Genomic DNA, 27,526 nt, shown 5'->3' on the forward strand with positions numbered 1-27,526 from the left:
AGTGTTGACTGTTTTGGCATGGTGAGGGTCGAAAAGCTTTCAACCCCGCCGGATGAGAAGAAGAGGGAAGATGAGATTAAGAGAAGGGGAGGGGAGTGCGTTGGAGGGGTGACGACCTGAGTAGGGACCAAGGCTGGGGAGGTGGGAGTAGGAAGTGGGAGGAGGATGAGGAAGGAGGTCGAAGGCTCACCAAGGCACAGAATGGCAGCAGGAGAGTCACCCAAGGGAGAGGGGCCAGTGTATCAGCTCCCCTGCCCCCACTCTCCCATCAACAAGCCTGGCCTCCTGTCTGTCTCTCATATATATATATATACATATACACACACAATATATATACTATATATACATATATATGTATATATATATGTGTATATATATATATATATATATATGTATATGTATGTATATAATATTGATATATAGATATACTCACTCTTTTTTGTCTTTTCATTACAAGAGAACATTTAGGAAAATATAATACAAAATTTAATACAAGAAATATAGACACTGGCTATTATCACTTTTAGCAACAAGTAGCTTCTTTTGTATGCAAGTTTTTTTGTTTTGAGTCTTTTGTAGTTTTTTTTCTTTTTGTTTGGTCAGACCTGCCATGGTGGACTGGCCCTTGTTTTGTTTTTTTGTGAAGTGTTGGGATGCCAAGCTCTAAAGACTGCCAGAGAAACCGAGGCCTTGTGATTATTAAATGGTCAGAGAGCAACAGAAGTGCCTCCTCCGTCAATAGTGACTATTGTTATTAATAACCTTACAGAATAAATTTCAACAGTGCCCATTAGCTCCAGAAAAAGGTAATGCAAAGAAAATAAGATCATTAGTCTGGTTAAGTACTACTGAAAGTGATTAGTTTTACTAAAGTTAACTAAAATGAACGCCTCTACAGAGAACAAATCATTAGAGCTGGCCCTTTTTACACGTTTACAGCTTTGACTTGTTAATCAGGTAAAAAAAACAAAAATAATTCTACATGAACACTGCGTAAAAAAGTAACAGAGCTGTAGAGAAGTGCAAATTCTGGATCAATGGACTTGTGAGCAAACAGGACGAACCACTAGTGAAAAAGAAAAAGGAGGTCCGTTCTCTGTAGCCACCCACTTGCCATCTATAGGGTAAAAAGGTAAAGGAAAAAGTCTCCCGCAACACCTTATGGTCCACCAGAATCGTTTTAAAACACTCTGAGGAAGCACCCTCCTCTCGTATTTATTGCTACATCAATTCGCTACTGAGAAGGAAACACAAGACTTGAGTCAATCTTTAAGGAGTTTTAGTTGTGAGGCAACTCTTGTTTTCATTTGATATAGTAGTCCATCCACACCATAGGGTGGTATAGTGTAGTGGTCAGTAGTGTGGAATAGTGGTTAGGCAACCCAACCAAAGGGAGACAAGAGGGTTTGGACAGCAACTGTACATCTATATACATTCTTTCTTCTCTGCTACGGCTCTGTCACTTTTTTAGTTTGTCTTAGGCCAAAAGTCGGCCACATTTGGTAGACAAGATCTGACTACAAACAGAATATTTAGATTACAGAGGTGCTGCTCCGCTTTGACACTATCCTAAAAAAGTGAAAAATTAAAAAGGAAAAAGTATGTTCATTCATGTTCTTGCCGAGAGTTAAATGAGAAGATTGATACCACTCTCTTAAATGTCCATTTAATATGAAGCTGGAGGCCGTTAGCTTAGCCTAGCATAAAGATTGGGTTCTGTCCAAATAAAAAAAAACAATCTGCCTAACAACACAACTGTCTTGTTTGTTTTGTCTTATAAAAAACAAAACAAAAAATCAGTCATCATAATGGTGGGGGGGTAGGGGGTCATGTGAAAGTCACTTCTTGGGACAAACAACTCCCCTTAAAACTGCAGCTTGCTTTTTACAGATTAAACAAACAAGATACAACATGTACTGAGTTTTCAAGGTACTGGTCATTTTTTTCATCTTTGGACAGAACCATGCTAGCCGGACCCCCCCCCCCCCCCCCCTCTCTCTCTAAATGTTTCCAGGCTCCAGCTTAATATTGACTGGACACATATGAGAATGCTATCAATCTTCTCATCTAACTCTCTCTAAGAACATCAATCAAGAGTATTTCCCAAAATGTGAAACTATTCCTTTAATCTTTCACCATTTTAGGGAACATCTGCTAAAGCTACCCCTGTGAATCATGCTTGTGTGAAGGGAAGATACTGTGTGATGTAAATACATTTTGAGGTCCCAATGTTGCATGTATTGCAGAACAAACAGAAGTGCTAAACCTTGTTTGTGTATTATTGCCACATGGAAATGACATGGAGCTTATATGTTGTTTCTGACCTCTCTTAAACTCGCTAGCTTGGTCTTTCTCTCTTGTACACACACACACACTAACACACACAGACACACACACATTTACAAAACCCTGATTAACAAGTCAAAGCTGTCCACCACACCACAGAAGTCTCTCCGACAAAACCCACAACTTCTACTCTGCTCTCTCTGAGCCTGCAGCAAAACATTAGGTAGGGGTTGGGAGGGCAGGGTGTGTCAGGAGGGGCAGGTTCAGGCAGGATACAGAAGGGTGAGGTAGGGTCAGTGGTATATAGGAAAGAGGAGGAGGGAGGTCAGGAAAGGCTTGAGTGGCATTTCAGCTCCACGGCTTCCTGGAGAGCCGGAGCCGGGATAGGAGGAACAGGTTCAGGGTGTACCGCCTTTGTGGACTGGTCTGATGTAGGTAGTGGGCGGCGTTCGAGAAGGAAAAGCAATGTGTGAGGGAGCTGGATCAGGCTGGGAGATGGAGGGCCGCTGCGTCTAACAGTGGTGCGGCTGCAGTCTGTGGGAATGTGTGGCTGTGTAGCTGGTGTCGCTGGAGCTGCTCTGGAGGCTGTAGTGGTCCTCCTCCTCCTCCTCGCCGTCGCTGATGCTGTCCACACTGTCAGCCTCGCCGGGGGTGAACTCCATACCCTCGATGTCCACCTCTGCACACAAAACAGAGAAGAGAAAACAGTTCTTTAGAGCGCTGTTTGAAAACAGAGCAAAAGAGAGGAAACTGTTTATTTCCACCCGCCAACTGTGGGCATGTTTATTAGGGATCCTGCTGCGCCTGTGGATTAAACCTGGATTTAAACGGCCATTAACTCTGGGCAAGCAGACAGATCTTTGTGCTCCTGCAGCTAATCCCCATCCATTGATAAACAACTGCATTTGTGTTTACCTCATCCAGTATCAGTAACCCTTCAGCAACAGTGTGAAATAAGCATTCGATTAGAGAGTCTGTGACACTGGTGAGCAGCAGATGCACCTCAACACCCCTGACCTTTTTATTTATCTAATTTCTACAGATAAAATGTGATAAAGCTACAACCAGTACTGCACCAACACACAGCAGACCCACCCCAACTTGACATCTCTCACTTTCAGTAGCTAAAGAGGGAAAGCCCAGATTTCTTTATCTGGATTCTAGGGTGTTAACCTTTTGACCTCAGAGCATCACCTGCAAACATTTTCACTTGGATAACAGTGTAGCTCAGAGTTTATCAGTGGACAACGAGAGGAATTCAAACAGCCAAACAACCCACACTGGATTTACATGTGGACAAAAGCTATATTAATGTTGCACTGTAGCAGTTATTTGCTAACAGATATAGATTAAGGGAATACAGTGTGCGTGTTGAGACTGGTCTAAGCCATACTGTAGCTTGGCCTTACTGATTTGCATCAAATGTGGAGGTGATGCACATTTGATTGAGAATAAAGCCACAGTTACATAAAGCCATGACCGCAACAATGGTCGGAGGTGTATATGAAAACCTTCTGTAGAAATAATATGGATTGGTTTGGGATATAGTTTAAGTTCCAGTAAGTCCCATTTAGATTAGCCTGTAAGCAGCGATGATTTGAAACATACTGTAACATATTGCAGTTTAGCGCTGTCACAATATCAAAGTTTCACTAAATGAATACACAATAACAATATTATCACTTTAGCTATAGAAAATATGAAAAAAAAATGCTATCAGTTAAATCCTCTTTAACTTTGTCTGTTGATTGTTTTGTTTCTTTTCAGGCAAATAAATTACGCTCAAAATACAAGTGGAGGTGGAGGTGGAGGTGGAGGTGGAGAGAAAGTCTGTAACCATATCTGCACAAAAGTATACAAAAAGGTCAATTACACTTCATGGATTGTGAAAAGGCCACACCCCTACTGCAGTTAAACTGTCCAGAATTTGGGACAAATGTGTTGCTATTAAAGCGTTGATCCTTGTTTTAGTGCAACTGGTTGGCGTACCTTGCTCGGAGTCGGTGGAGATGGTGGAGCCCATGCTGTCAGTGCGGATGCGCTCCACGGATCCTGACACAGAGAGCTGCTCCAGGCGGCGTTTGAGGTAGCGGTGCTCTCTCTGCAGCTGCTCCTTCACGTTTAAAGCCTTCCTGTCCTGCTCCTCCAGCTTCTGCAGACACACACAAATAAAAAAAATAAAAAAATCAGTGTTTGTTGGATCTAACCAGCTCAAAATGTATACTCTATTAAATTTCTAATTGAACCAGTGCTTTTCTTTTACATGTGTGCCATTCTATTGAAATGTGCACATCCCCCCAAAAGGTCACGGTGGGAAATGTTTCTGTTTCTACTTTTGTGTTGCAATACGTTATTTTTTTTCATTTCCTGGCAACGGGGATCCAAAAGCTCTTATCAAAAGGAACATAAAAGAAGTTAAGAAAAAAAAAGATCCCACTGTGACCTTTCAGGGACTCTGTAGAAGTCCCACAATCACACAGCATATAATTTAAGATCTCTGGCATTTGACTTTCAAATTTAAAAGACATGTCACTGCTGGAAGCAAAATATTTCTGTTTTTCTTTGCTTGCTTTTACAGCAATTACTTCTGTAATTACTGTTGTTGGACACAGTGTCATCTTTCTTTGCTTAAATTTGAATTTACGTCATACTTATAGATATTGCTGCTGTTTACGTAAAACTATGAAAACTTATGAAACCAGTTTTGTTTTCTGTCATATCAGTCGAGCCTCAGCCAAAGTTTCAAAAGAGAGTGTTTAACAATAACAAAATTTCAACGTGTAATTGGGGAAGTTGCTTTATGACTGTGTAAGGGTAGTGGGTTAGAAAGTAAAAATAAACATAAACTCTTGTAAAAGTTTGACTCAACGCGGGATTGGATTTTGCATGTATTTGCATGTGAAAGTTTCTCTGTAGTGAATCGAGGCAAATTGCACCGACGCATGTCGTTGCCCCCCTATGACATGAGAACAGGAGATATAGCGAAATGACGAGAATTAGCAGAGGCCTTCTGAGCAGAGACAATTTGCACAGTAAACAGGAAGTGAAGGGTTAAAACTCGGCGTGTCTGGATTTTCCACCGACCACACTATGACTGCTGTTGCTTCTTGTAAACAGCAAGATCAGTGCTCACATGTGCAGCTCATCTTCTACAAATTAAGATTTTTTTTTTATTTTTAAAGTTCTGAAAGTGATGATGTGTAAAGTTTTATAAGCTCCTCTGTGTCACTGCTCCTCCTTCTCCTGCTGCTGCATGCCCCCCCCCCCAAAGTATCTCACATATCCTTTTGTGTATGAGAGCTGCAACGGTTAATGAACCAGAGAGGAGGAGCCTTAAACAAACTTCCAATTATCTACTTTCACATATCTGAAGATCAGCCACCAAATGTGCTGCTAGTTCCACTCTGTTGAATCATTTGTTTAGGGTTTCAGTCTTGGGGAGATTCTGAACTGCTCTGATTGAAAGATTAGAAATAAGCACACCACTTAAAGAAGGCTAAAAGAAAAAAAAAAGTGTTTGAAGAATCCTTTAACAAAAATGCTCTTAATAACTTACCAAAGCCTATGATGACATATTCAAACGTAAAAATCAACTTTTCCTCAAATGTAACACGTCTGAACCAAGTGGTCAAATGCCACCCACGGCTCCGAAAGAAGGAAAAAGATAGCACTGACTGCAGCAATGTAAACCAATGGTTAACTACTTCTCTTCGTCCATCTTTATATACAGTCTACGGTTGAAAATGTTGCAGTTTTTGCTCGATAAACATCAAACGGTTAAAGCAATTATCCTAATTGTTGTGAATGTGGTACGTATTTGGCATTCTTCGTGAGGCTGTGTGTGTGTTTTTTTAGTACCTTGATGTGCATCTTGGCCCTTTTCAGCAGGCTCAGTGTGGTGTGTCTCGTGCTGTCTGGACCCAAAGGCACCAGCTTCTTCAACTGCTCCAAGTACAGTCGTAGTTTGGCACGTCTGCAAACAACACAGGACACGGGGTGAGTCAGCAAGTATCCACCAGCAGAAAAGACAGACTACACCTACACAAACACACTGACAACAGGCTTATCCGCCAGTCCCTCGAAGGACAGAAACAAATCAAACTCTTTGTACCCTGTGAATTTGATGTCCTTGGGTGAGAATAGTGACTGAATACTACATGATCAGAGTTGGTTTCAGTTCTGATTTCAGGCTTGACCGTGAAAGAAGGTTCAAAGGATTGAAGAGTCTTGCTAGTTATAGGTGTTAAAAGCTTGCAGAGGCTCCAGTAAACCACTTTCAGATTTGTTTTACACTGAGAATATCTACACCCATCGATGACATGCAACCAGATATTCAACCAAACAGCCCAAAGTCAGAGTTCATGTGTCAGATGAGATTCCTCTATCCCTTTTTATGATTGATTTTTAGCTGTGGTTTTCTTTCTTTGATTCACAAAAACCTGCACATAATACATATGCACAACCAAAGGAATGACACACTGACTTCCTCGCTGTCCATGATGGATTGACTGATGCACAAAATGGCAACCCAGCTGTGCCCTACTGAGGGAGACTCCTTAAAGCCACAGTCCCCATGAGCGATAAATCATTATTGAGTAAAGTGACAGCTATGAGAGGTTTCTCATCTGTTCTGGTCACTGTTGGCTGAACTCAAGATGCAAACCGTGGCCCCAGAAAACCCTGCATCCTTGCCAAAAGCCCTAGAGGCCAACAACCCCGGATCCACGAGTAAACAGCTCGCTGGATACAGCATGTGGATGTTCAATTAAGTGACAGTGACGACAAAGAAAAGTTAATCTCTGTGCGGACACGGATTGACTGCACGGATATTGTATATTATGTCAAAGGACTGCCTTTTATTTACAACATTTTTATCAGCAGATTACCTCCCCTCTCTGTCCTTGGTCCATTCAGATTTGCTCATAAAGGCCATTCAGGCCTCCATTAGTCAAGCTAGTGCATGAACCATTTCTTTGTTCTGAGTGAGGCTTCCCCCCTTTTCTCCTGTTCCTTTGGCTAACTCCGGCAGAACGGTAAACAAACTCCGACAATGCGAGGTCTCCGCTGGCCATCGCTACGATTACAATAAACCTAATCAGAGAAATGAAGCTTTCTGGGGATGACTGCAGAGCTAAGAACACAGGAGGCCACAGCTCAAGCACAAGAATACACACTCTAAACATATGCACACAAACACACACACACACACACAGTCGTTTCCCTGTTTCTTTTTCAGGAAGGGCGTCGCCTATGTTTTTCACATAAAGTAAGACCCTCTCAGTAGCCCTGTCTGTTTCAATTAGAGGTGGACCAGAGACGGCCAGAGGGCAACAAGAGAGTCTCAGGGACTAAATATAATAATCCAAAATCTTAAATGATAATTGCATTTTTAATTTTTAGGGATTTGATTGTAGCTGTAAAAAAAATGCTCTGGATTTTTAGATTATGCCTTTCAAACCATCTCTACCTCTCTACAGGTGCACACACAAGCGTTCCCAAAAAAAGGGCGTGTGAAAGTGCTCCAGTTCTTTTATTTCCTCTTCTCCCAGGGGGCGCTTCCACTCCCCCCCACCCCCCTCCACTCCCACCCCCATCCGCTGAACCCCTCCAACCCTCTGCTCCACCCTGCCAACACCAACACACCCTAGTCCCACTGGAAAACAAGTGTCTTCTGAGGACAGGGGTGGGGGCCCACCTCCAACCTGCCCCAGTCACAGCCACATGAAGCACTTGAACTCCAGCCAGGGGAAGCAGGCAGGAAGGAGCTGGGGGTCTGTAGCGGGGGAAGGGGGGGTTTGGAAGGGAGTGGGGTCCGAGCAAGTGGATGACTTTCTCTTGGGTTGAAAAAAGGGCTCTTTGAGTGCAGTGTGCTCAGCTGCACTAGGCAGCGCTCCACACACATCATCCAAAGGGTAACTTGAGCCAATGGGCAACCATCTTGCAACCCCCCCCCCTCCCCCCCGCTTCTCCATCTCCTCTAATGAAAAACAAAAACAAGGCGTTCCCCTTCACTGCCCTCCTGCCCTCCTTCCCCAGAAAAACCTCTGGTGTTTTTTATGGACTTATTCATCACAGGCCCCACCTGTACGCTCACCACATATTTTACCTGGCAGACAAACAGTAGAAATGTGCACAGATGTGCTTTCACCATCACTGTTACCACATAAAAATAAAATCAATGTCTGCACTGTTTGGTGTTCAAGCTGTCAGATAAACCTTCTGATTCATAAGCAGACATCGAGCTAGTCGACAACTGTGTGGTGACTTAGAGACAGACCGTACACGTGACAACAATAAGACGATCACAAAACACAATGGCTTATATACAGTATGTCATTCCTTACTATTGTTCTGTAATGTATCTTGGGAGCACTGAGGGCTTGTGGTCAGCAGAAAAGCTGATTATTTACTTGAGTCAAGATGCAAAATAAGGAATCTAAAGAATTGAAAAAACAATCTCTCCATAAGGTCCATTTAGTAGCTGCTTTAGAGCTTTTGATCCTATCACATGATCCTCATCAGCAGATGGAGATTGCCCAGTTCCCTTGGAACTGTGGATGTTTGAATTTCCATTTTCTAATCATTTCAAGGACTACTTTTCCATGTTGGCTTCAAAGTTTGAAATGATTGACAGCTCCAGAACTTTTAAACTAAACTAAATGAACCTTGTGGTGAGATTATGTTATTGAATACTGTGTCCTGAGTCCTAGACTGAACTTTCATTGTCAATGGAACAACTATCCTGATCTTGTTATCCTGATGTCTAATAAATTTGAATACATCTGTTTCAACTGGGGCTGCATGTTATCAGTTTTAAATTTAAAACTCAAACTAATTTAAAAACATATCTTTGCATCCTCTGTGGCACATTTTACTTCCTACATCCAAGATATAGTTTTGGCTTCACAACATGCACGCTCATACTTTTAATGCTGATAACAATCCACACAAGTATTTCTGTCTCGTGGGCTGCAACAGGTCTGGGCAGTGTCTGGCTGCTCCAAATTTCTCTTTCTTCTATCTATCTTTTCCACGTCATCCGTCTGATGCATATCAGTGGGACAAGACCTGGTTAAACCTGGCAGCGTGTCCCTGACAGCTTCCTTACAGCAGCATGTGTTCCCCCACCGAGAGACACACACACTATTTTTCTTCAAGACCGCACAGACTATTTAGGGCGGAGCAGGACCCTCCCTCCCTCATGTCTGTTATTCCTGAGCAAAGCCCTGGTCACGCAATGTTTATCAGATTGCCTCAAACAGCCGTGCAAAGTGTGGCACCAGATGAACGTTGTGTCCATGCAGGAGAGCAGACAGTTTACACCGACTGGTCCACATGGTTCTGAATCACATCAAATTTTCCAATTTGTCTGGGTTTGAAAATAGGACAGGCTTTGGTATGTCACTCATGAATAGAGAGTAGTCGTGTGGTGGCACATAAGGGTTTGCAGAGCTGGCAGATTTCTGGTTTGTTTGCGTCAAACATTGTACAAAAGTCAAGGTTTTGTGTATAGTGCACGCAGCACTCACAGGCTGTTCTCAGCACGCCAATGATCTCATTTTAAAGCAAACTTCTAAAGAATAGTAAAAAGTTAATTTAGTACAATATTATGGCAGCATTTTAACACTGAAAAGTTTTTGTGAAAATTGGAAAGCTGCAAAAACATAATGCTGTGTAATTTCAATAGTAAATCTGCAATTTGATTAACATGGATTCATGCCTGCAGGGAAATGACCACCTGACCATTCTCACGTGCAGAGTACCACGGGATGATTTGTGTCTGATCTCTGGCCTTCCCTCCCCCTCCTATTCCCTCTCCATCAGGCGCTCAGTGCCAAAACAAAGCGAAGGCGTAGGGGAGGAAAAAAAGGAACTTTTGCTCAGAATGCTGCACACTGCTGAAACTAGAACAAGCTATTTAAACTGCTGACTTGTGCTCCAAGGTTACTGGGTACACATCAGGCCTTTCTCACAGATCTGCCCATACTTTGGGCCTTGGAAGGTGAACAGCCATGAAATATCTTGGTTTGCTGCTTAAAACAAATGCTGTTTGTCTGCAGCCGCCTGTGTATGTCTGCCTGATGCATACTGCAAGAAATGTCTGCACCAGAGGATGACCACAATCAGTTTCACAGTGTCCACACACAGTCATGACGGTTTGTCCTGGAGACGGCAGTGTGTCTCTGGACCGTCCAGTGCTCTGGGATCTAGGATCTATGGGCACACAAAGCACTATAGGGCCTGAGAAGGCAAGCCAGTGCAAACAACGGGCCTTCACCCCTCACTCACTGCACTGTTTAATGAGCTCGCTGCAGCCCGGCGCATTCCTCCACCCATACGCACAGGACCGAGTGGCTCGTCTGGCTCGGAGCCATACCCACTAAACTAAGGTCAAAGGTCATCAGAAACACCACTGCAATGTTTCCTCTCACTGCTAGAGCTGACTCGGTTTGTCCCTGTTGGTTTTAAAGAAAAGAAAATGTGATATGTTGCCTCTGGTGTTGTTTTGACTTGAGCCCACAAGACATCAACACTTAGGTTTCACTGCCGAGTCAGCTCATATTGAATACTTATAGAACAATTCAGTATCAAACTTGGTTATGTCCTTTGAAGTCTCTAAAAAAAGGGGATCTGGTCTGTGTTTTTAAAGAAGAACTAAGTAAAAACCACACTGTTCTCACAGAGTTATTTTGGAAAACTCACTAAAAACAAGTCTGACAGAGGCAAAGAGCACAAACAGCCAGATGATCAAACAGCTTTTAAAAAGTAAAACTATGGCTAAAACTGACAGTTGTAAACATCCATCACAGTTTATGGATTCAAATTTGACCAGTTTTCCATTTACATAGAGTGCTTAAACACAGTGCTCTAATAATCTGATCTATTTGAGCTTGTTTACAACCTGTCTGATTGCGTGACTGCTCATGTTTCAGCCAAGTCAAATTTTAACTGTAGCATGGTTTCAGTATTTCCAGATCACAGCAAGTACCAGAACTTCAGTGTTGCAGTTTCATATCTCATTTTTTAGGCTAAATTCTTAATTCAAAGCATCAGTGTTTTTTTCTTAACTTTTAAGCAAGTATACAAAAAACATCTCAAAGTTTTCAAAACCTTCCTGCATCTGGTCCTGTGTTTACAGCGTGTCTCTGTAATGTGAAGTGAAAGTGGGGGCTGCGTTGCGTGAGTGTGGATCACCGCGGTGCAGTGGTGGAATTTAGGGGTTGCCATTGGAGTGGCTCCACATCTGGCTGGCAGGTTCCTGGGGAGTACGATGCAGATGGAGGGAGGGAGGCTTGAGGTGGTGAGGGACCCTACCCAGGGGCCAGCCGACAAACACACACACACACTAGGTCTTTCAGCAGCCCCTCATCAGTCTCCCTGTCACCCTCTAGCCCTGCCCTGAACGTGTTTACATTTAACAGAGATCTGATGTGCCGCCTCTGAAAAACAAGAGGGTAGAAAAATAAGACGGCGCTGAGACAACTCATGTGAAACTGGCAGAGTGGTTTGCCACGCTGCCCACGCCAGCGAGTCAAAAAGACAAACGCAAACACACACACACACACACACACACACACACACACACTTAAACAGTGAGAACTAGGGAGACACGAGAGGCTTTTATCATGCAGTCATCTGGGACGAGCTGTATTTGTTTTCTGTCGTTGAGGATGCCGCACCCACCCACTGTGTGCAGTGACAACTGTGAGGCGAGACAGACGGATACAAGTCCCCCATAAACACATTCTCCTGACGGCAGGAACATGGAGCTCTCTCTCACATGACTCTGCTCTGACACGCAAGCAGCAAACAGAAACTTGAATACTCCAAAAACAACAACGCACACGGAGAGAGGGAGGGGCCTAATTACTTTACTACAACCAAAGAAAAGGCTCTGCATAGTTTACTGGTGAATAAACAACAGGAAACTGAAGAATTAGGCAGTTTGTTGTTCACTCGACATAGTAGTATTTCTACAAAGCTAACTGGAATTTCCACTGGGCGTGCTTGGGAATGCCTTCTAATTAGATTCATTTGATTTTTGTGTGTGTGTGTGTGTGCAGTGAAACAATCCCCTGTGTGAGTATGGATCATTACAAAATCCCTTCCTCTGCACCGACAGCTTATACTGGTGTTAATAGAAAAACAGATGTCAAATAGAATTTAAAGAGGAGAGCGTGTGAGCAAACAGTGAGGTAGAAGGGGGGGAAGCTAAAGAACAGTCTCTGTCTCTGTGCATCTCTGAATCATGTCAACACAATGTGAAATGACAGACCTGGACATTAATTGCCTTCCGCTGCATGCATTTGAAAAGTACATGTGCAAATGTTGGACTAGACTAGCAGAGACAAGTTCAGCGAGCTCAATAAACACATTCCCCCTGACACCGAGGTTGTGGTTTTATAAGGAATCTTTGTCAATGATTAACACGCAGGAATCCAGTGGTATAAGAGAGGAGATCTCAGCTTCCATGTTGACTGTAAAAGTTGTTGTTTACTTTGGGAGAGGAGGTTTTGGAACAGTGGGGCGGGGTCCATCCTTGGGGTCTGGAGCCACTTATGGGGGTCGCAAGATAAATCTGAGGAGTGCAGAATGATAACAGAACAAATTGTGCTTTTTTTTTTCAGACTTTCCTCAATATGTTTTTTTTTGCTGTGAATTGCAGGATGTTGGTACCTCTTGAGGATTTTTAAAAAAATAAAACAGGTGGGAAAGGTTTACATAGGCTCATGCAACCTGTGACAAGCAGTTCTTTTTCAATACAGAACAACTAAACTAGACAGAATAAAGAAGAGAAAAAAAAATAGACTGATTTATGACAGAACGCCTGCAGCTCTTAACCCATCTATTGATGCATAATCAAACAAATATTTGCTTGCTTGCCAAAAAAACAAGCATTGCTGAATGAGTTTGTGGCTGCAGAGCATTCTAGTAGTACTTGGCCTGCTAGTTTTGTGATCCCCCATCCACCCACACACTCTTCCCCTTAAACTGCCTCTCTTACTTAACTCTGCATTCCAGCATATGTGTGCATACTCTGCTGACCTGAATTTCAGGCTGACTGCTCGACACACAGAGCAGCCACGTCCTACACTGCCTCCAGTCCCTCCCTTCGGCAACACTCAAGAATGTTTTTGCCTCCTCCTCCTCCCCCTTCTCCCCCTGAGCAGAAGGGGCGATCTGCAGGCCTACACGACACACCCACTTCATTACATGACCCACCTGATTGATGTAGCAGCATGCTCACACTGCATCCCCCCCAACCTCTAACCCTACACATCTCAATGCTCTTGTCTAACCCTAACCAAGTGCATATAGTAAAATGGGTGTGTCATGACACAGCGAGTCTGCAGATAAACCAACTTCCTATTTCCTTTTCATTGTGTTTCCTGCTCTTCAAAATCCCCCCCAAAAGCAACGTCCGTACCCAGGATGATGGTGCAACGATAGAAAAACATCTATTGTTTCATATTATGCATATTATTTCTTTGTGTCGCAAATCAGACTCTGTAGGCCAATATTTTTTTGTCATTTGGATTACACTGTGCGTCCTTCAGCAAGGATGCAGGCAGGGAATTTGCATCATTAACAAACATGGAGGAGAGCAGGAGAAGAACTTTGACCTACCAACACAAAATGAGGAACTCGTACCTAAAAGACAGACTTTGTACTTCTGTCACATGGATGTGGTTAGGGTCTGAAAAGTCTGACATGGACCAGAAAACTGAAGTTTATATCATTATCTGGATATGACATTACCTATATCGGGACATAAGATCTTTGTCGTATCGCACAGCCCTACTTGCACCTTGCCACACTGTTGTTTTTATGAGCATCAGCTGCTTTGCTAGCCAAGTTTACTGACACAGAAACGTGGTGTACCCTGCAGCAGTGACACCTGAGAGGGAGCAGGAAGGTTCTCACTTAAATGTAGGTCTACATTGGTCGTGATCACACACTCAAATGACAAAGAAGTCAGTAAACATCATCTACAGACAGTACAGGCCTTTTGTAAACAGCTACTCTGTGACCACGGTCGGGGCTTTGACCTGAGTGAGCTTCTCAGCACCTGGTGACCTCACAGCGGAGAAATTCAACATGTGACCTCTTCTGCTGACCTCCAGCTTGAAGCCTGTTTCTTATTCTTTGTCCGCATAAAGACTCTGCTTTTTCAACACCACAATTACAACCCTGACTGTCCCAAGGCTATATCCACAGACTTCAGTAAATGCTTAACTACTAGGACAAATCCAGTGCCACAGATTTTATCACACCGGTTAAATGCCCCTTTAATATCTCTGGTTGTGTAACTCTGCTACACTCTACATTCCCATAGTTATTTTATCCACAAATGTTTATTCAACTGACTGTTCCACTGATCACAAAATGCATACATTTAAAGCTAAAGCAAGTTGATTAATTGATTAGTAAAAAATGAATACATAACTAGTTTGATCATCTAAATAATCATAAGTCATTTTTAAAGCATCTTATCTTGGGCTCTGAAACACTTTAAACATTTGGATCTGTTCAAATATTTTCTGGCTTTTATGGACCACACAAGAAAAACATCAGTTAACTAATCTGTAATGAAAATAATCATTGTATATAAATATAAATTCATTTATACACTGATAGAAAATTTGACCTATATCAGCCCTATGCCAACTGTAACATTGGGTCACATTGACTGAATGTACATGAACTATGCCATGTGCCTTATTGACTGAACAACACTGAGTATATAAATCATTACACTGGTTTATTATCTGCCGATGCAGGTCTAATGACTCCAGCTCACCACATACCCATGAGGAATATAGTGTGACATTTTAGGAAGTTAAGTACAAAAGCCACGTGCAAACATGTGAGACACATGAATGCCACATTAAAACCAAAACTGCATTACATACAGAAATGCGTGTCACTTTTGTTAATGATATTATATGACCTCAATCTTAGCTGTGATCACGATGGTTGTGGGGTTTACAATCCACATTAAAATGTAGATTAGCAGGATTAACGGGCCTATCAAAACCCGCTGTCCTCCACATAAACTCACTGTCACGAAAGAAGATTTATTTCTCAAAAGAGGAGAAATGGGCACAAATGAGTTTTGGCAGTCAGACCAGGAAAGAGTGATAAAGACCTTCTATAAGAAGGGCGCGCAGCTCTCCTCCTCCTTACTGCCTCAGGTTTCTGCTGACTCAGGCACTTTTAGGGGGAGAAATGGAGCGCCAGAATGTGGAGAGGGTGGGGAGGGGAGATAACAGAAAAAACAGATGTGGTCTCTGGAGAAAGAGGGAGACAAAGAGTAGAAGGCAGGGAGGTGAAGTAACAGGGCAGCGGACGGCTCTCCCTCCCAACCCATAACTCAAAAAGCTCAGCGAGGTGTGTCTATAGACACACACACACACACACACACACACATATACACACAGGCCAGCTTCACTCGAGGGGAAAGAGCTCCCTAAAGCCAAATAAGTCATTCATCACAGCTGGGAGTAGAAGACACTTGGAGAGTAAATTTAATTAGAGAGACGATTAGACCGTGACAAACTGTGTGCCGGCTCCTGTGTTCATAAAGTGCGTGTAAATTTAAAGTGAAATTCAACAGGTGCTGCTGTGATGTGCAGCCAGATATACCGTATATTGTAAAGGAACTGTATTTGTTGGAAATCAAACCAGTTCTCTCTCAGCGTCACTCGCTCATGTCATCTCACAAATGAAACCGAGAGCACCTGACTGCTATGGGTGGTGTCTGTCTGGAGAGTTAAAAATAGAGCTGTAAATCCTTTTTTCAATTGAGGGAAGCAGAACAAACATACCAGATACTCTGCCTTACGCGCCCGGACTGATTTCCCGTAAACAGGTGTTATGTGGGAAAACAAAACGTCTGTAGTTTCGCAACTACTTGGTGTTGCTAGAAAAGGAAACGTGTGGCACGGATGAGTCGTCATAGGCGTGATAAACAGCGGTTGAAGTAAGAAATGGGAAGGAAGCAATGCCAGCGGAGACCAACCACACAGTAGCACTTGGTTTCACAGAAACGTCAAGCTGATGCTCTACAGCTCTGGCTTGTGCCAATAATGCAATGATAGGAGAAAAAAAAGGGGAAAAAAGCAGCAGAGTCACCCTCTAGATGGTCTTTACAGAGCTGTCACGGCTACACTCGGGCTGCAGCAGATAAGCAGGTTGCGTCAGGACAGACCACCCTGTGGGACGCTGCTGGCACCCAACCAGACGTCTCACTCTGATAACAGGACACAAATATATGCAGGGTGCCTCCTGAACAGCAGCCAAGGCAGCCATTGGTTTCATGAGCAACACCTAGCATGCATAATATCACTAAGGGTTGCCAGAGAGGCTGATGTCACAGAAAACAGGAAAATTTAGAAAACTGTCACATTAGACATTGACATTGCCTTCAGTATGACTTTTGAAATGTACAACCTTTAGACTACTAGCTTGTTTTTAGGCAACATTTAGCATTTGATAAGTTGAAAAAAAAAGGGAGGGTTGTAGAATTTTTAAAAATGATTTTTCATAGTAAAGTATCCAAAAAAAACTAAAAGTGTTTAAACTAAAAAAAGGGCTTCAAAAAGATTCAGGAACTGTGAAGGTAATGCTAATAAACGACATTTTGACTACCCACAATGCCAATAGCTTCCAGCATCTAAACCAGACATTCATCAGTCACCTAGTCTACCTCGTGAACATACAGTACAAGGATGGCTCTGTTGTACCAGCGTGAACCAAACACACCGACACATGACCAAACAAAGACAGTGAGTCAGCCTGAAACAGCAGCACCTCCCCTGGAGTGGCGTCTGAGGGCGTGAGGGGAGGTTGAGCCCTTGGAGACGATACTGGGACTAGTGCAGATTAAACACTGGGTGAGTGATCCGAACTGGTCACGCACTCATTGAACTGGTTGAACGGGAAGGCTTTTTTGTTTTCTTATGAATTGACAGCAGAGAGCCAGATATCAAATGGGGACGATGAAAACGTTCTGTATGAGTTTATATCAGTAAAACAGAAACTAACCTTTTTCATTATTATTATTGATTGTTTTATCTATAAAATGTGAAGTGAAAAACCCCAGAGGACTGCTTAGTTAGTCCGACCAACAGTCCAAACCACAAAGACAATTAACAGCAATATATGACTAAATAATCCTGACGTATGAGAAGCTGGAACCAGTGAATGAAAGGTGCTTCATACCTTCACACCCTCTAAAATAATTGTACTAATTAAAGCCTGAAGTTGTGGTTTAAACACCTGCATGTAGGTGTAATGACCGTGTTATTTAAGGCCGCAGGTCCAGACAGGGGGAATCAGGATGTGTTCTGTTTCAAAAGGTTGACAATGACACCTCATCACTGCAGAGGCCTGTCAAAAAAAGGAAGGGCCAATTTTTCCATTCAAAACAGTCATGGGTGTAAAAAAAAAGGGAGGAAAGTACTTTTAAATAAACAAGAATGCATTACGTGTCCCTAAGGATGGTTTAGTGTGACTTACACAGCGTTAGAAAATTTCCTTTCTTTAGGCTCTTACATCATGTTTAGTGAATCAGTAAACAAACATGTTTTACCACTACAGTAAAAAGAAACTATTTTCTTTCTTCCCTAAAAACTTGTGGCCGTAGTGATGACGCAGGAAGTGATTAAACAATTTACCAGCATTTCTCAGTTTGACTGGACATCACTTCTTTCCTAAATAACCACACCCGTCATCGGACATGAGGTAACCGTGGTGTCTCAACACCTGCAGCGTAATCAGCCAGGGCCTCCTCTGTCTGTCAGGTCGGAGTGGAATATGCCCTTACTTGTTTCTCGACGCGCGACACACACATCCATTACTCACTCCTAAACATGTGACTGGCAAACCCTAATCCCTCAGCGTGGGTGACAGTGTGTCACGCACATGCAGCCAAACACACCCATTTCTGCCTCTGCTCACATGCTGAAAGTCACATCAGCTGTTTCTTAAATCCTCCTCTCGGGCAGGAGTTTTGGAAGAGTCTGTGAGAGCAGCTTGGGGTGACACTGAGGCAAAAACAAAAACAACAAAAGCGAAAACTGTTTTACACCTTCCATCACAACATTCTTCTCCAAACAATCTAGGATTTGTCATATAAATGAAGAAGTTTTGCTTCCTGACTACAGATCCCTGATCTGTGAAGTCACATCCCCTGCTGGTGAAGTCAAAACAAAGCAAAAACAGACATCTAAGTCTTCAGCGAGCAAGGATATCACATCACCACAAGCCGAGCACTGTACCCCGAAGGGAGGCGAAGAAAAAAAAAAAACTGTTTATGAGCTAGAGTGAGATGCATGCTGGGAGGAGACAGGAATCGCTTCTGTATGAGTCTGTGGGCTTCTCAGTTTGGAGAAATGACAGGCGAGGGCCAGATTCACCACGCCTCCGTTCACAGCGTCAGTCTGGGCTAGATTATCACATTACTGACAGGATTCCCTCTCCATACAAGGTAACAAGTTTCATCCGTGAAATGGAGACAGATCTAATCAACATGAAGGTGCTCTTTGAAATCAGCTTATTATCCATTTTCAGACATGAGGAATTAATTGATTAAATCTCTTCCTCTTTGAAGATGACCTCTGATCTGATCCTTGGTGACTTTGGTGCTTTTGACTGAGAGGAATATATCTGACATTTACCTGCAGCCAGACAGTATCTTCAGTCAGTACGTTAGGAACTCAAGGGTACTGCGTGAAGACATGCACACACATCAGACAAACATGAGAGACGGGGGCGGGATAAGATGTCACCTCACCTGTGTTTCTCCAGCTCGTTGTGCGACGATCTGAAAGTGCAAACAGAAAAAAAGACAATGTTTACTGTCAGAGCAGAAAGTGCTGAAATCACAAACACTACATAAACTTTGCATGACATGACGTGAGAGCTGGGATCTAAATGCAAGACAGATGAAAGCAAGAGGTTTGGAGCAAAATGTCAAATAAGAGTAGCTCAGGGAAACATTTGAAAAAAATAATGTGTTGATTATTTTCTGCTTTTTCTTTTGTTTCTGCCTCCAGGTGGCTCCAGGGTTTTAAAATGCTAGAATGGCTGTACTGTTAAAATGTTAACGATTATAATACTCAGAAACAGGCCTCGTGTGTTGCATATTCATGCTGATTTGTACTGGAACTAAAGGCACAAGCAAGCAACATAAATGGTTGTTTACACATTCTGGTAATAGTGAGTCTAATTCTGAGAATTTTTTTTTCCATTTCTGTGTGACATCTGTCAGAGTGCATGCAACAGAGGGCAAAAAATGGCCCTGAGAGGGGGAGAGAGAGAGAGAGAGAGAGAGAGAGAGAGAGAGAGAGAGAGAGAGAGAGAGTGTCTGCTCAACACCCCCTGCCCCCGCCTGCTCCCACACACATACAAACAGCATGCAAACACTGCTGTTGTAGCTGCACGCTGGCTGAACAGCAGTGTGGACATGGATAAAAACACACTCAGACGTCTGGAGGCCTAGACGCTGCAGAATTCCTCAGCGTGTGGGCTATTCCAAGGAGAGCCCTATTATGATGTGCAGCCGGGAGCAGCGAGGGCACTGCAGTCCATCTGAAACAGGCCCTCTGTTCATGAGACCGTCATGGATACCGCGGCAATAAAAACAAAAACAGCGACAACAAAGAGTCAGACTGACAACAAGCCTTTTCAGATTTTCCGCTGTTCGAGAGCCCTTGTGCTTGTGAAGCAGTGGTTCCCACAGCTGTGCCGAGGCGCCTGCACGGCGACGCTGCTCACTGCACCGAAAAAGGGGTTACAGTTGACCATGTCACTGGATTAATGTGGCACAGAATCATCCCAGAAGCAGCACAGGATGTTGCACTGTTGCTGATAACCTGATCCAAACCTAGCAACTCCTTTTTCTTAAAGGCCGACAAAGAGCTTTACTTCATCATGGAGGAAGTGGAGCTATTCAAACCTGCACAAATTGGGGAAACGTCTCAGTCAAAGCACAGGGCATGACCAGGAAATCATATGGTTACTGTAGAGGAAGGGAATGCTCAGAGAGCTGTAATAACAGCAGGTTAACACACATACTTTTACATGTTATGTAAAAGAATGGTGTGGCATGCAAAGAGCTGCGTGTCATAAACTCAACACTGGTGATCAAAGGCCTGTAAATGAGTCTTATATCATTGCTATCGCCTATCATCTATATAGCTTTTTATGGGATGTAAAACTGCCTGAGCTTATCCCCAAAGCACCCTGGGTATATTTTCCCACATTCACATGACGGATTTCAGGGCTGTAAAGGAAATTAAGCAAGCAATTTCTTGTCATCTGAGTTAAAGCTATTTATATTAATTTCAGGCGTGATGTCTGGTGAAATGGTGTTTGTCACAGTTTGTGTGTATGTTTGTCTGTTTTGGCAACCACACCCACGCACTCGCAAATAATTGTGTTATGCCATCAGACACAATATCAGAGGAATGTAGAGGCGGCTTGGATTCTCATTTGTGAGACACCACGCAAATGTCAGTTTCAAATTTGCAAAACTACACGCCTTAAAAGGATTTTGACAGTGTCATTACAACAGTGACACCACATGATGATGTACGTGCAGTGACGTAACTGGCACACTCACTACTTAGGAAATTGGGCTGTGCTTCCCTAAACTAATATTAGCCAACAGGACATTTTATCTTTTCATCGAATCTTGATGCGCCACTCTTCTTCAAAATAATGTCAGCTCATGCAAATGTTCCCAAAAACACATTTAGATAGTTCATAGACAACAACCAATAACCCTGCAATTATTTGCATGCTGTGAGGATGTAAAAGTCTTAAAACTGGAGTCACATGACGACAAAGGCGATTCCTGATTAAGGTGTGTCCCAAATTGATTCAATCATTTTAAACACAGTCAGTCAATTTTGGGTGTCAACCATGTCATTAGTGACCCACCTCCTAAATGAGCCTTTAATGTCAAGAGTCTTTGTGTTAAATATTAACCTCACATTTAAATGACCCTTAGCCAGTTGTCCAACTGCTCCATAAAGAGTGAAAGCAAGACAGAACCGAAACTGAAACTTTAATTTATTGACTTAAGTAATTGGATGTGATTACAGTGTAGTGTTAAACTGTATTTGCTATCTGTTACCTGCCCTGATGTTATTCCCCCAACCATCTCACTCCTCGTGGCTAAACTTAACCAACCCGACCAACACTGCAGGTCACAGAATCTGATGGGCCACCAAATACACTGTAACCCCAGTCTTGCAGTACAGCAGTATCTAGTTGCAGGAAGCATGAATGGGGTCAAACGTGCATTAATGAACGCATGAGGAGTGAAGAATAAAATCCAATAGATATTGTAAGCAGAAGCTCAAATCTGCAGCGTCTCATGAACTCTGCGTGTGTGTCTGTGTGTGAAAGTGAGTGAGAGAGAGAGCGAGAGCGAGAGTGAGAGGGAGGTACAGAGAGAGAGAGAGAGAAAGAGAGAGAGAGAGAGAGAGAAGAGTGGTCTGACATGGGACATTTACTTTCATTTAACCTCTTAACCACATGAATAAAAAAGGCAGGTGAAAGCACGATAGCCATGTGAGACTGGGTGAAAATATGAAGAGTTATGTGCATGTTTTATGTCAGCAAGCGAAGGGTTTGAGGCATGTGTGCGTGTGACACACATAGACTGTATTCTATTTGCTGCCACCATCCCCTGTTGTTATTTGTTTGTTTTTATGCTGTTATTTATAGACTAAAAGCTGACTAATCTCTTTACTTTATTATCAGCAGATTAAGGCTTACATTGTTTCTGTTTGTCTTGCGTTGTTAAAGCCACATTGAAATTCTTACTTGTACTCATAAAATATTTTTTATTAATTTACTTATTTTGATCATCTAAAATTATTGTTTTCATTATTATTATTTTTTTTTTGTTCATTTCATTCCTTAACAATGTCTTTTCATTTTTATGATATGGCAACACATGTCAAATGTCATGCCAATAAAGCCATATTGACTTGAATTGAGATTGAATTGAGTGGGAGCAGCTGAGTTGACAGTGTACGCGTGGCAGTGTTTATTGGAGACCAAAACACAGAGAGAGCCCAGCCCCGGCAGCACAGAGATGCCATGAAAACACTTCTCAACCACTAGATATATACGTGTGTGTTTACGCTTTTCTTACAAATATATAACACTCATTTTTAAAGAAGCAGGAATTCATATTTACCTATTGTTCTGAGTTTTTCTGGAGATTGGCGATGCTTTCGTTTTCTTCCTGGAGAAGTCGCTACTGTACGGTAAAACAGAAGCATAGCCGTGCTCTGCCTCTATCGAGAAAAGTCAACAAGACAAAAACATGCATGTTAACATTTACTGTGGTGTCCGAAAGCAAAACAAAAAAAACAGGATATAAATATCTATACGCTGACACAGGCGTTTAGGGGAAATGGTAGAAACACGACATAGCTATAGAGGAGGCATAAACGTGATAATCGATAATCATTACAATCGCTTCCACTATATCCATACAGTCTCCAGCTAGGTCTATATTTTAAACACTTCATGCTACACGGTCATGCATGTATGAGTATCTGTCATTATGATACAGGCTCATATTCTCAATGTCACTCTTGTTTACTCATTTCTCTACAATGAATAGAAAACACATACTGCATTATGAGTACAGCCTATATAACACCTAGCCTGTGTTAGAAATAATGCAAACACAACTCATCATTACATGACACACTTTAAATATATGCTGTTATAGCTGCTCTTTTCTAGCATACAGGCTACCGGGTCCAGTTTGCACCCATCGTTTGTCCCATTGTCTCCAAAGTGACATCATACCTGCACTATGGCAGTGCCAGTAAAAACTTTACCAATGAGAGAAAATGAAAGAGAGCTATCCAATTTTAAAATATCTCGGCAAAAAAATCCCTTGTCAACTTGTCAAATTTAGCTTGAAATACCTCTGTCTCTTCTTTCCAAGTACTCTGCAGCCTCCAGCAGAATTAGGAGAGAATTAAGTTCCATCTTGTTGTTGTCTTGTTATAAAAATAGAAACAATCTATTTACACAAATGTACAAGTCATAAAATAATGGAATGGAAATTAACTTTAAAAAATAAAAATAAAAAACTACTTCAGAGCGATGTATGTGCGCAGCTATGTTCACTTCTGAGTCTTGGTGACTCCAAACTACAGTATCAACAGCACCTAACGAAAACTCAGGGACGTGAGTGATTTGGCAGTAGCCAATAAGAAAAGCCAGAGGGCGGGCTCTCACGGTGTGTTGTAACCAATGAGCAGGCTTTAAGCGTGGAGGTGTGACTCGATTGGCTCGATGGTGTAAAAGTCATCAGGGACATGGCCTAGCAACAGCATGTTCGACCCGCCCCCTGCGTAGCTGATTGGTTTGGTACGCAGACAAGCAGCCTGTGATTGGCTGAGAGGTATTTTGGGTGTTTCTTAGTGGAACTTAATTTGTTGCACTGGTTGCCAAATTTGATAACTTCTCAAAAGATGCTTTTGGTTTTGGACTGCAAAATAAAGTGCATTCAGTGGCCATACAGTCAATAAGGTCGTTTTAGATATGTCAGCTCTTTCTCATCAGAGTGTGTGACATGGCAGAGTTTTAGTCACAGGGCTTGTATCGGCCTCATTTCCTGCCCAAGTCATAATGAAAGTGTTGTATGAGGCTGCAGAAATTGTTTTATGACTGCCAAAGTATAAAGATGACCTAACCTATAGTATAATTTGCTTGGCGTGGAAAAAAATACAGTGAAAATGTGAAGTTGCAGAATGCATATGTTTCTAGTAAGTAGCCTACTGTAAAAAATTGACAGCCACAAGTGGGACAAAGTGATTTTGCAAGTCACAAGTGTTGACCCTGAAGTCCCAGGTCAATACCAAGAAGTTACTATTCAAAACACAGTAATTAGTATAGTAAATGTAATGATGTGGTGTATGCTTTAAATAAAAAATAAAAAATAATTTTATTTCAAAATAAAGTTAGAGCCTAACATTTAAAAGCAAAGTGATACGGTGCACCTATATGTCATACACAATTTGACCCAATTTGTTTTAATTTGCAAGTTACTGCTGTGTGCTGTATGAAATCCAAATTAAGTTATGATTCATTGGTTATTAAGTCAGCTGTTTTGATTTTATCGAATCAAGTCTAAAGTCCGCAGATCAAGTATGACTGAAGTCCACATCATATGACTTGAGTCCACACCTCCAGTAGCCACAGCACTTCACCTCAAAGGGCAAATGTTGCTTTATTCTCACTGCAAATCCTCAGCTGTGTAATAAGCATGTTGCTGAGTTGTGGGAGTTCAGAAGGTGTCACAATTGCCAGAGCAACAAAGAAGAGTTATGAATATCTCAGCAGGAGTGCCTGCAGAGTATAAATGTGGGTTGCTCTGGCAGGCAGTCCATAGTGCTATAGCAGCCAGATGTTTGTGCCTCAGATTGTTGGGCTACATGCTGAAGAAATCACAAAGGCATTATGATGAGGAAAGTGACTTTTAGTGTCAATTATACAGAAAATAACCCCTGAGGACCAGACCCACAAACATTGTTTTTGTTGTACTGTCACGCAAGATCCTCTTGGGGCCTATTCTGCAGACACTTTGTCATAAATTGCAAGATTTTCTGACAGTACAAATTGCATGTTAAATTTGTTGCTGTTTGAGTGGGATGTGTGATTCCCAAAATACATAAAGAAATGTGTAAAAATATGTAATTGACAGGCATAGACACAAATGAAGACATACAAGCTATGATTAAATGAATTATAGTTATTTGTATACAACATATCTTAATACTGACTGCCCCACATTGTGTGAATATACACCTAGTTGCCATTGCTTTATACTGAGAGGTGTTTCTAATATGTGGTTCATCCACATTTATACATGTATGTGTTATGTTAGAAATACCTTTTAGTAAAATGCAATACAATTTCACAGCTCCATATACAGCCTCCAAAAAGGCCACAAAGTTGAATAACACTGCTCTCAATTCAAGTAAAAAATTTTAAACTTGAAATTCAAAATTGCACAAGACATTTAATATGGAGGTAAGAGTAGATGTTTTGACATTTACAAAAAAATTATTACATTTGGTTCACCCAGCTGAAGCCATGCAGAAACCACATTCAGCTGCTGTACATGAATTCATATATCAAGAGCTTTTATTTCCTGTGTTTTGCCAGCCTGTGTTTTGCATGACTTAATTTCAGTCTCATCTGAATGAAGGGTTAACGCCCGTTAGAATTTCTTTTTTTTTTTTTTAAGTAAATGTTGCCATGATGCCGACAGCTATAAAAGCCAAAATTATCTGGATAGCCTCTGTGCTGTGTGCTATCTTTTGAGGCAAGGCTTTTGGGATGATTAATGATTTCTCATCCCATACTATTTTAATTCACTGTATACAGATCACAGGGGAGATATTTGCCTTTTTTTGGTATCCCTCCTCAACCTTAATGGAATACAATGATTTATTTATAAGGCAGTTTGATAGCTTTTCACAGGATAATAGTGTCTGCTGTCCTGTCTGTATAGGTTCTCCATGGCAAGCTGAAAACACTAAACAAGCTACCAAATTTGCCTCACGACATCCTTGTTTGAGACAGTGCAGCCGCTGTACAGTCATAGTGAGAGCATGCACACACTGTGAGAATGTTTCACAACAACTAAGTTGTTGCATTTTCTCTGGTCAAGCCTGATGCTCTGTTTGGGCTACACCTCATGACTATTCGTGGGGTAATTATAGAGAAGTTATGCAACTTGTACACTTCTTATCGTAGGCCCACATATGCAGTGATGTTGTTGCACTGTTCCAGTGAACTCTGTACATCTGTAGCTCATTTTTAGATTGCAGGAGGGCTCAGGTTTATGGAGTCACACGGGGTGTTTGTCTCTTTAAATTTTGTTCTGTGAGCATTTGTTTGACCCTACCAGAGGTCAATGCAATCGTGCAAATGTCTGAGGGAACCTTGACCCTTCATGGATATTTTATGTAAGCAAGCAATTCACCAACTTGTGCATGTTAACACACTGAAATTTTATTCACCCAGCACAGTTTTAGAAGCACTGTTTCCTCTTACTGAAATGAACTTCAGTGGAAACATGTGGCTTTTTGCTGTTGCATTTGCTTTAATTATTCAGTGACATGGTTTGACAATCATCTCCGTTATCTATAGCCTTTTTTAAAAAGGCTTGTATTGTTAATGTGTACTGATCAGACAGGCAGGAATAAAATGTGCCTTCTGTTCAATTAGAATGTAAAAGACTTGCAAAATAACATCTGGTTTTGAAAAATTCATGTACAGCTACTTGAGCTGCTTGGATCTCAGCCTGTATCACATTTGAAATTGCTTTTAAAATGGAAACTGAACCACTGTTATGTAGACATCTGTGGATTTCTGGCTGCACAGCCAGAAAAAATGGACACAATCCTTTTGATCAGGGAGGCCATTTTAATGTACACATGATCATTTCCTTCATTTAAAATGAATAGCATTGAATAGCCTGGTGTTGTGCATGTTTGAAAAATGCATGAATATTTTTTTAGTTCCTACAGCCCCCAAAAATGCTGGAATAAAGTGTTTATTGTCGTCTCATAAACCCTCCTGGTGATATAAGTTTAGAAATCAAATCTTGTGATATTTGATGATAATACTATGGTAAAAATAGTCCTCATGCTGGTGTGCTTGACGTCATTGGGCCAAAATGGAGGGAAATATGCAATGATAACTGGTCATGTTCTAAAGACCTTGTTACAGTACAGAAATTCAACCAGCCTCCTGCATCATTTGAAAGGAAATAGCCTTTGTCCCTCCCGCTGCATGCTGCTATTTATAGACTTATCATCTGCATGCACTCTGATCATAGTGGCTCAGGCCTTGCATTGCTCATTGCCTCGGGCCTGTCAGCCAAATGACTACTCTCTCCCCACTTTCTTTGTTTTCCTCCTTCTATCATTCTATCTTACCTAAACATCTCGACCCTGTCGACCCCACCAGTCCCCAGCTGGCCTCTGACCAGTGTCAACATTTATGCCATGGATCATCAGTGTCTAACTCTGCACAGTAAATACGAGCATTATGACTTTTTTTTTAAGGAATTTTGATTATAAAATCAACGAAGTATGAGTTTTGCTTGGACTTTTTCTGATGATTGAATTAGTTTTAGGTAACAGCTGTTGTTTTGAGCAGCTGTCAGTTTCATTATCTTTTCATA

At 41.9% G+C, this 27,526-nt stretch overlaps 1 protein-coding gene across 1 annotated transcript; it reads right to left on the bottom strand.

The window, feature by feature from the left end:
• Window positions 1-2,010: 2,010 nt before the first annotated feature.
• On the bottom strand, window positions 2,011-23,454 carry mxd4 (MAX dimerization protein 4). The gene is made up of 7 exons (XM_053338176.1): window positions 23,422-23,454; window positions 23,250-23,324; window positions 22,505-22,604; window positions 19,085-19,114; window positions 6,145-6,259; window positions 4,276-4,438; window positions 2,011-2,965 (listed from the first exon to the last, which is right to left on the bottom strand). Exons 2-7 carry the CDS (start codon window positions 23,311-23,313, stop codon window positions 2,799-2,801), a joined length of 639 nt encoding a protein of 212 aa, XP_053194151.1. The 5' UTR covers window positions 23,314-23,324; window positions 23,422-23,454; the 3' UTR covers window positions 2,011-2,798.
• Between the last annotated feature and the right edge of the window lie 4,072 nt (window positions 23,455-27,526).

This window comes from Scomber japonicus, chromosome 2 (genome assembly GCF_027409825.1).
Source record: "Scomber japonicus isolate fScoJap1 chromosome 2, fScoJap1.pri, whole genome shotgun sequence".
In the NCBI taxonomy this organism is placed as follows: domain Eukaryota; kingdom Metazoa; phylum Chordata; class Actinopteri; order Scombriformes; family Scombridae; genus Scomber; species Scomber japonicus.